The sequence below is a fragment of the Citrus clementina genome, unplaced genomic scaffold, assembly GCF_000493195.1.
Source record: "Citrus clementina cultivar Clemenules unplaced genomic scaffold, Citrus_clementina_v1.0 scaffold_1, whole genome shotgun sequence".
NCBI classification, from domain to species: Eukaryota; Viridiplantae; Streptophyta; class Magnoliopsida; order Sapindales; family Rutaceae; genus Citrus; species Citrus x clementina.
Window position 1 is genome coordinate 20,512,419 of NW_006263303.1, and position 10,959 is coordinate 20,523,377.

At 36.2% G+C, this 10,959-nt stretch overlaps 1 protein-coding gene across 1 annotated transcript in view; it reads right to left on the reverse strand.

The window, feature by feature from the left end:
- Positions 1-6,922: 6,922 nt before the first annotated feature.
- The window catches only part of LOC18054588 (formin-like protein 5), a 5,336-nt gene continuing 1,299 nt past the window's right edge, over positions 6,923-10,959 (reverse strand). Inside the window, 7 exon segments of the mRNA XM_006452075.2 lie at positions 6,923-6,999; positions 7,133-8,007; positions 8,581-8,816; positions 9,042-9,235; positions 9,378-9,960; positions 10,047-10,692; positions 10,694-10,771. Of these exon segments, the coding sequence (XP_006452138.2) occupies positions 7,147-8,007; positions 8,581-8,816; positions 9,042-9,235; positions 9,378-9,960; positions 10,047-10,692; positions 10,694-10,771 (2,598 nt within the window). The 3' untranslated portion in view covers positions 6,923-6,999; positions 7,133-7,146.

Below are 10,959 nucleotides of genomic sequence, written 5' to 3' on the forward strand. Positions count from 1 at the left end.
CTAACCGAAATATTATAATAAAGTGGACGTGCTCACACTATTTTATGCTGCGCTGCACCGCATAGCATTCCAATCTCTTAAATCATCCATTTTTAATTTAATTTCGTATTCCAAGGACGATTCTCGAGTACTCTTTTTTGTAGCTGACTTTGATGATTCTTAAGGTTTTCGAGTCTTCGAAGTCCAATTATCACTTCAAAGAGTTATCTAAGAATATTATACAAATATCTGCTTAGAAGTATGGATGATATGAACATAATGAATCACCAAGAACATTGACAAATTAATATTTTTGGGCATTTTACTCGCTTCTAGCCTGAAATCTTTCAATTTAATGGGACATGCCTTAATGGTATAAATTAATAACTCACATTAGTCCTTTTCTTCTTTCATTGCGACTAAGGATAGACATAATTCGAGTGATTCTGATGATGCGACCAATGAGCAAAATTCATATCATTATGATAATGTTAACAATGATGACAATGGGGAAAATTTAGATGATTCGATTGATGTTAACAATGATGAAGATAAGTTGAGTGTTTCTGATGATGTGGACAATGAGCAAAATTCAAATGATTTTGATAATGTCAACAATGTGGACAATGGGGAAAATTCAGACAATTCTGTTGGTGTTAACAATGATGAAGATATGGTTGTTTCTGAGGCAACTTGGCAACATGATGGCAAGGAATCAAAGTGTCCATTTATCTGTGCTTTGCTAAAGAAGTTGCCCCCAAAGAAGTTCAATATTCCTCTTGGAAAATATAGGGAATTTGATAAGAGTAATGATACAGCCACAAACTCTTGTACAAACTTATTTTGTACAAACTGACGTGGCATTAATTCATTGGTTGAATGAAAATATAAAATAATAAAAATAAATCATGTGGGCCAAGTGATATTTAATTCAACCAATCTTATCATGCCACATCAGTTTGTACAAAATAAGTTTGTACAAGAGTTTGTGGCTATATCATTACTCATTTGATAATAGATTAGGGGCAGTTGCAGAGATTGTGAAAGAAAGTTAAGAGGGATCTAAGACAATATGCAAAATCTAAGGGAAGTAGATTTTTGAATGATGATGATGTGGATTCAGCCTGTGTTTTTAATGACAATGACTTTAGTATCTATCATTTGATGAGGAATGAGGACTTGGCTATAAAGGATGTTCCTATTGCTAAATTGATAGACATTGAGAATCAATTAAAGGAATCAAAGAATACTGTTGGAGAAATAATGGATGAGATTCGAGAGTTGTACTATGTGGGAGTGGATTCTGCCCAGGGAAAGGAAAGGGATGAAAATGAAGATTCTGAAGAGAAAATTGAAAACTCTTGAGGATGAATCTGAAGAAGAGTTGAACAGCAAGACATTGGACGGTACCCGTAGCAAATCGGCTGTTTACTGACAAACTATCGGACTGCTGAGCAGCTGCTGCCATTGTTTTAACTTGATGAAGAACAGGCCTTGATGTACGTCTCAGAGAGTCTTGGAGAAAAACAAGCAACAAGGCTATCGGGTTCTTGAAAAATAAGCAAATCCCTAGTGTTAAACTCTAGCCCTTATTTATAGACTCATCATCCGTTTCCTTATTCCTTCAGGATTCCTTCTTAATTTAGGAGTCCTCTCAACTTTAAATAATTAATTAAAATAATGTAATCAAATTATTTTCGTAAATATAAGAAAAGGGGAAAAAACATTAATCAACTAACATTAGTATAATTTTATAACTACTAAAAGAAATTATAATTTTCTAAGTTCACTTTTCACAGCGTTTCACCTAACATTAATTAATACAGTATTTTATTTAAATATTATCGTAAGATAAAAGGTTATTCGTCATAAGAATTTAAACCATTTAATTTTAAAGTGAAAATTTTCACCAAAGTAATAACGCTTAATTGAACAATTTACATATAAGCATTTCACCCAAACATTAACTCTTGCGTGCCCCTATACTCACTCGATAACAGTGACTGCAAAGTTCATTTAGATGATTCCCATAGCATTAGGCAGATAATGCCAATATTCTACATAATTTGACCAATTTAACATCAAGAACAGCAGCATTCATTAATCACACGATAAATAAATTATATATTCTACATAATTTGGCCGAATCTATTAATGTAATTCAAAGTTTAAGAGAGAATCCAAATCCCATTACTGAAAGGGCAGTCAATGAAATTTGTTTCTCCTCTAGAAACTTTAGAAGAATACTAGAATATTGACAATATATAAATAAAATTTAAATAAGGGTGGTGATATTTTTCATCTCACGCTTTTTTGTTAACGCACTCAACTTCTAGAAAATAATTACAAAAGATTCACATTATTTTTAAGAATTTCAAATAAAGAAGAAATTTAGAGAATTAATTACTTAAGTTCATTTTATCTAATTTTTTTGTGACCACTTACATTTTCTTTTATTATATTTAATTACTAAGATTATTTCGGCCCAAGTTTAAAATGATTATTTTACCTTATAAGCTAGAATTACCAAAAAAATTAATTTTTACTCCAATATATATGTGTGTGTACATACACGTGGGGACTCAATTCTTTAGGAAACCGCGTCTCACCACATGTCCCTCCAAACAATAAAAGGAGAATTACTCCGGAGACTTAACATTTGGAATAATTCCTCCTAATGATCATTAATAATAAACAACACCGAAATATCTTAAATACATAAAAAGAACATTCAGAACATTTGAAACATGCAATTAATTGTCATACCAGAACTATCACATCCAGAAAAGCATATCAGATTCTTTGATCAAAGCCAATAAAAAATGGTGACTCATGTCCTATCTTAGGAATTTGAGTTCTACGTGACTAAAAACATATAAGCAGAGGCTTATTTGAAGATAGAAGGATCTTTGGCCATTTTTAGCTACTCTTCGCTTATAAAGAAGAACAATCATCTTCTCTAATTTCTTCTTCTTCTAAGCCTAAGACCAACCCAAATCAAATAAGAAAGTTCCCACTGTTTGCATCGAATTTTCACTCCGATCCGATTCGAACCACTGAGTGGTAGCTCTTACTGGATCCGGGTCAAATCCAATTTAAACAAATAAATTAATTTAGGGGGTGTGTGTGTATTCGATTAATTATAGGGTGGACCTTGAGCGTTATGCCTTATGAACCACATGATTTCACCCTCCAAGTTTATGACACAGGCCTTCAAGCCCCTGAAAGGAATCAAATTCCATAAAAGCTTGTTAAAGGGAGTTAAAGCGAAAGGTGTTTGACACCTGCAGCAGGACGTTCGACAGAATGCCTCAAAGAACAAGTCTTGTTGGGAACCATCCAATTTGAAATATGCAGCAAGCTAAGCAAACTCAAGTGGTGATTGTCACAATGTTTTAACAGTTTATCACGCGTTAAACTGTAGCCCTTATTTATAGGCTCATCACGCGTTTTCTTATTCCTTCAGGATTCCTCGTTCATTCAGGATAACTCTCAAATTTAGGTAATTAAAAATAATTAACGTAATCAAATTATTTGTATGTCTACGGAAATGGTAACTTAGACGGAACTCACTAGAAACATTAGTATGGTTAAAGATAACTAGGATGCTTTTACAAAGTAATTAATTTTATGGGAGTGATAGGCAAGATGTGACATGTGAGTGAGTTGAATATTATGCCTTTGATGTGGCTCAATGATCCCAAGACTCTCCCAGACATCTTGGCTTGTTCGTCAAATTGAAACAATGGCAGCATCTGCTCAACAGTCCCATAGTTTGTCAGTAAAAAGCCGATTTGCTACGGGTACTCCTTACCCAAACTACCGCTTGAATTTGTTGAAGAGAGCGCTAAGAAGGACAATTATATATACCTCTCGATCAAATAAAATTAAAGAGAAATCAGCGAATACGAAAAATGAAAAGAAATTGCAGCGGGTATTCCGAAAAGCAGCAAGATTACAGATGAAGCTTGAAAAGTACTATGACAGAAATGAAATTATAAAGTTGGTCCTAGAAGACTATACGCAGATTGATGGTGATGATCCTCGGAAGAAGAAGCTAAGGAAAATACATATAACACTCTTGATCAATTCCCTTGAGTTGGGATATTAATCATATCAGTTCTAAATAGATTCCTTTGTACCCAATTTATGATTTGTTTCTAACTGTTTTAAAAAGTAAATAATTACCCACTTTTGAATTTTTGTGACTTTCGAAACTAATATGATTTGGATGGGTCGTTACAAGAAATTAATAGCCTCGGAAATCTCCAATTACCAACACCATCAAGACCTTGTGTAACGGGTTGAACCAAAGCTTAAGATGCAGAATCACCACACAAGACCAATCGATAATCAATCTAAGCTTATCTAAGAATCAAATCTGAATCACAACCAATCAAAGAACTGAAAATAAGAACTGGAAAGAATCAAAAGAGAGACACGGAGCATTTACGCTATGATTAACGTGCAGAGATATTCTTGGGTTACAATTACAGAGGGAACTACAGCGAAGAGATTGAGACCAAGAACAGCTTCCAGCTCTCTCTACTCACTTACAAACGAAGGCACAAAATTAGTGAAACAATCCTGGCTTATCTTTGAATGGTATGCACATTTATTCCACATAATTTTTTCACTCATCTCCTTATTACACAAGGGGAAGAAGAATGGATCACAAGATCTTGTAACTTGACTTGTCAATGAGCCCAGAAAAGAAAATCAACAGGAAAAACAAAAGAAACAACAAAATTGATTTTTCACCCCATGTAAAAATGAATGAAGCACAAACGAAATTAATCAACAATTAATTATTGGCCTTCAAGATTGATCCATTTCCGAAATTTCACCATCTACAGCACCACCAAAACTCTCACTCCTTTCCTGAATCTTCCTCTTCTTGACTGGTGGTTCCTCCTTTCTTTCAGCTTCAACTTCTTGAGTCCACAGTGCTAGTATCATCAGAGCATTAACCGCCGATTCCATTTCTTTCTCTTCAGATTGCTGTTCTTCTTCCATAATCTTTGACTGCCCTAGCATCGTCGGAGCTTTAATAGACTCCATTTCTCTTTCTTTAGACTGCTGTTCTTCTTCCATTTCTCTGTGACTGCTTTTGTTTTACTTCTTGCGCTGAGCCCACTTCTTTGATGGGAAATTAAAATCTTCTTTTCGTAACTCAGAAATTATATAATCTGAAGAAAGAATTCTGGAATCACAATTTTTTGGTAAAGATTCAGGTATCAAGCTAGAGTTAGTTGCAAATTCAGTTAAAAGGGAATCTTAGGAGGCTTAAACTGGGTGCGGTTAGTCGTATTCAGAGCAAAATGTGCACCAATTGTATTCAGTCTTTACAGATTGTTCATGTACTCCTAATACCGGACTAAAATGCAAAAATGTATAACTTGATGTAACAAAGTGAAAACTTAAAAATTTCGAAGCCATAGGTCCTTCCCATGCAAGATCTGCATCTTCACAATGCTAAAGATAAAATTTTGGCAAATTTTGCACTACAATGCACACAGAAAATTAAGGAAGAATATATTATTGTTTTTATTAAAATAAGGCTGAATACATACCTAAAAACTGAAAATAGAAAAAAATATTATTTTCGAATTTAACAGTGCGCTGACGAAAGCGTATGAGTGATAAGAAAATATAATTTCAAGTAAAATTCAGTTAAAAAAAGTGTATTTTAAAAAACAAGTATGAAAAAAACATGTGGTTGATGAATAATTACCCTTGAGTTAATTATAATGAATCCATCTAACTCAACCCAACTCAAATAATAATAATGATGATGATCCTCAATTGTAAAATTCTAAAGACCTAAATGGCAAACCTATTTTTTAACTCTCTTTCTTTGTTATAGAAAAGACTATTTCATTTTCGTCTCAATTATTCTCAACTCTAATTCCAAAACTAAAATCATTCTCTCATATAAGTGAATTTATTTTCTTATAAGTTTAATTTTGAAAATAAGTTGGTTTCAACTTCTCTTTATTTTTTAGTAAACACTTAATAGTACACAATTATATATCACTTTCATTTCGTTGCTAGACATAATACTAACTAATTATCTAAAATGTTTGAATTTGGAATTTGAAAAAAAGATGTGGGAAGCCGGAAATAAGATCTAAAAGCTCATTGCCGAAATTTTCTCAATTTTAAAATATGTTTTAACTTTTTTATCAAACACTAGATCATAAATAGAATTTTCATGTTATGATATATATATTTGATTTTAATAAGTTATATATGTTTTTTATTATTTAATTTTTAATTTTGGCTTGATCTTCAACTTATCAACCCAACCCTACCCCATGATTTAAGAGTTGAAATGGTTTGGGCTAAAAATATTTATGTAAATAAGTTGAGTTGATTTTATTTCAATCCGTTCAATAGTGTGTTGAGTTATATTTTCATAAATCATATCTAACCCAACTCATGCCCACCCTAATTAACTGTTTTAGCTTCTGCGACATTGTCCCTGCAAAGTTGATATCAGAAAAGTGAAGAGAAGAACTCCATAGACCAGGCACTTTAATAAAGAAAATAAGAAATCTTCTCTCTAACATTTCATAACTTGTAATTTTGTAAGGCAATGCCTAAACTAAAAAATCTGACTGAAATCTGACTAACTTTTACAGAATTCCTTTAACCAAAAATTTATTGACAAAAACAAATATTAATAAACAAATCACTACATCTAAGTACTAATGCACAAGTTATGCCACATGGAGGCAGAATCTGTTTATACCAAGAATAAGTTCTCAGTACGTCGTTAAAATAAGGTCAGTGTACATCTCCTGGACGACAGCTCCCTCAGGTTAACTTCTTTGATAACATTTAGCTTTAATGAAGAATGCGAAGAACACCATGGCCTTGGCCCCATTTCAACCATTGCACCTTGTATGGATGGTTTTTCTCCGATATGAATTGTTTTATCGATACATACAGATAGCATTTACAACAAACTCCAGGCGAACATTTACTTAGTGTTGAAATTCCATCACAAATTTTCACCTGGATAGCACCAAGAAATACTGTTAGAATTTTCACATTATTGCAATATAATCAAGAGTTTCAGACTCCACAGCCTATTGTATTGATATATTTTAACATTAGAATTTTGTTTGACAAAGTAGAGTGTAAGTACCTTTCCACAGGACATTAACTCTCTTCATCAGAACTAAAATCCTCCACTCGTCGCTCAGTAATAGCAGGAAATAGCCGGTGACGCAGATCAGGAGAAGGTTGCTGGGGGGTATCAGAGGAAGATGACGCAGTAGATCCCTCTTTTTTCGGTGACTTTGTTGACTTCTTTGGTGCATCTTTCACCTGTTTGCATGCCTTATCTAACATAATAAAAAAATCCCTTACTATGGTAAACAAACGTAAACCCTCATCCTTCCCTGCATTCCCATGAAAATAATCGCCAGTGCTCTTCACCAGACTCATGATTCTCTTTTCTTCCTCTAGCAGCCACATGATGTCACCCTCAGCATTCTGCACAAAACTCTTCAACGTTTCATGAAACCCACTATTTTCCCCTAAATTCTTCATATCCGTGTTCAGAAAATCTCGGGTTTTTAATAGTGCATGGCCGAGTTTGGAAACAGTTCCAGTTAAGCTGTCAGCATCTATAGCTGCTGCTTTCTTGACATTCTCAAGTTCACTACTTAAATGCGAAACTGCCTGAAGCCCTAGGTTCCGATAGTGCTCGTCTGTCTCATTAGATTTAGAAGTTTCTTCCAGAAGATCATCCGTTTTGACACTGGAGAAGCTCCTGCTCTCCCTTGCTCTACGGGCAGCTCTCACACCTTCAGAACGAATTATCTCCTGAACAACGAAATGCAATAGAGTGGTCTTGCCATCTACACCTTTCACATCAGATAATTTCAGAAGTGTATCAAGTTTGAAAGCTTGTGCACCCCCACGGAAAGTGCCATCATTCATGCGATTGCCAGTTTTAAGAACAGCTTCTAGAAGCTTCAGAAATAGTCGGCTATTTCTGAGTTCTTTGCAAGCAACCTAGAAATAAGATTGTGACAACATTCAAGTTAGCCACTCGTTAAAGCAGATAAGCAGAAAACCACAAGGAGCTATGTGGCTCAGCGTAAGCATCGGAAATTTTCTATGCGTTCACATTCAGAAGGTATCTGAATTTAATTTTTCCAAATATTGTACATGTTCAATTCTGTCTACAATTGGTTCTGCATGAATCATAGATGTGGCTATTTCGATTCCGGAAATATGAATCATTTAGGCACTTAAAAAATCATGCAGTTATGCACATGGCAGGATCGTTAGAATCAGTCATAAACTAGGAAGGAGATAAACAAGAAATAATGAACCTAAAGAAGTGTATCAGCAACAAACATGAGTAGTTTTAACACATTTAAAATAATAGGCAAAAAATAGACAATTTAAGATCAAGTTGGTTCTAGAAAGTTCAACAATTATCCATTGTGAAAGCAACACGTGACTTCCTCTTTCAAATTTACTCATGACTAATTTATATACCAGAAGAACGTTAGACAATGAGCTAGATGTAGCATAGCAACAGATCCCAGAAGGGATGCAAATTAAAATCCAAGGTCTTACCTCCAGGATCTCAAACGACTCTTTTGTAGCAGAGACCTCCTCCTGAAGAGTACACATGAAAAGCAGCGCTTCCAGTCGTTTGAAAGAGAATGGAATGTCAACCAAGGCTTTCAAGAACCGCTCAGCTGGCCCAAGTTGAGAAAGTTCACCATTGAACAACCTAAGCTTCAACTCTTCTTCTGCTGTCGGTGCCATCTTCAGCAAAGTTTGAATGAGTTCTGCTGGAAGCTCGTTTCCTGATTTAATCAAAACAGGTTAGGTTGTCACTGTGCACAGGAAAATCCAACAGAATGGCACCAAAAATACCCCACGTTAAGTTTAAAAAATAACCAGTTTTTCCGGAACAACATTTGCATAATATCATGAGTTTGATTTAATTCACCGATCCAGGAAACATGTGTCACAGCTTCAGATTTGAATGGAAAAAGAGTAAAAGCAATGATGAGTGTGGACAAACAAACCTTCAAGAAGCGCGTCACAAACTTCTTCCAATGTCACATTCAATGCCCGAAGCATAATTGACAAATTTTGCGCCTTTTTCTGATCAATGATCTGAATGTACTGGGGTCCTGTATCTAAGGAAGACCCTTTCTTTTTTTCATTTTTACTCTTTTCAGAATACCCAAATAGAGTTTCTATCATCTCCTCATTGAACCTGTAAAATCAGTATAGTACAATCAGTAGCTGATAATACTTTATGTTTTATGGGTTGATCCAAAAACCATATAGTCAGATATACAAGGTAGATAGAAAGTGTCAGCTAGATAGGAAGAGGGGAGAGAGAATTTGTAACTTACTGGAATGATCCTGATTTAATCTGATGCCAAACCATTGAATTATCTGGATTGGCTAGAACTTTATCCCAGAAGAATGGCTTCAGCTTGGTTTTAGGTGCATTAGCATCACCCTCGGCACCAGCTCCTTCGCTAGAAGATGAATGCTTTTGTCCAAGAGGTGGCCTAGGAACCTTTGAACCAGATGGCATAGGTGGTGGTGGTCGAGGAGCAGGACCACCCCTTGGAGGCGGGGGTGGTGGAGGACCAGGTTTTGGTGGTGGAGGAGGTGCTCTAGGAGCAGGAGCAGGAGCTGGAGGAGGACGAGGTGCTGGAGGAGGTGGAGGGGGAGGGGGAGGTCCTGATGGTGGATGAGGCCTGAGAGAAGCAGGTGGTTCATGAGGGAGAGGTTCTGCCCTGCCAGGTGGTGGCTTCAGAGGAGGCATTCCCTGAAGGGTGGAACCAACCCTTCCAGGAGGAGGCTTCAGAGGGGGTAACACCTGTCCATTCTCATTAAAGGATTTGGCAGTGCCACCGACAGCTCCAAATGATGCAGTTCCATCAAATTTCCCAATGTCAAGCTTCTCTTCTTTCGAATTTCCTGAACCTGAAAGATCAAAGTTTAAACTAATATCAGACTGTGTTGAACAATAGTAGATAACAATAAAGCTATCAAAGTATATCTATACATACCAACAGAGTAATCACTCAAGCTTAAGCTGAGGAGGGGCCTCTCATCATTTTGCCTACCTCCAAACCCAGTTCTACAGAACCGACTACAACACAAAAACAGCAGTGCCGCGGCAACAAATGTCACAGCTGCTGTCACAACAACGGCAATAATAACAGTATTATGGTGATTTGTTTTATCATCAGCCCGGGCACTTGTGCCAGAACCTGAATTTGTGGTAGAATTATCGCCAACGGTAGGAGATGAACTAGAAACACTTGGAAAAAATGGTGTCGGTGGAGTACGAGGCCGAGGTTTAGCATCTTGTGTGGGGCTAGTGGCAGGGGCGGTAGCACGGGCATGCACAGGGGCAGGAGCAACGGCAGGAGCAGGGGCAGGGGTAGAGGCACGATTAGGTATTTCAGCAAGGCTACGAGGCAATATGAGGTGCTGGTTCTGCCTTGGAGCATCAGGCTGGGGATATAAAGACTCGTACCAAGAGCCACCTCCTCTAGAGACATGGTGCAGAAGATTGTTCTCTCTTATACAATGTAAAAGAGTTTGCTTCAAGTGAGGATGCAGCGCATTATACAATTTCACTAAGTTAGGTTTCGACAGTGACTGACTTCTTGAGTTGCTTTCATCAGTGCCACCAGGAGTTTCTTCTGGGAAGGCATAAGTTGAGATCTTCAACAACTTCCTTCAATCGGATCAAATCGATCCCACAGCTGACCCATAATAGCTGTGCCTACAATCAAAGAATTTCAATAAATTTTAGTCTTCACTTATGCACTTTAGCAGCTCAGCTATAGCTAATGCATTAAATTTTAAGCACAGCTTAGTACAGTATGCATTAATTGGCCTCATAGTAGTTAAAATATAGTATCCGTCACTGATCTAATGGACTCATATGTACATTAAAGTTAAAAAAAAATG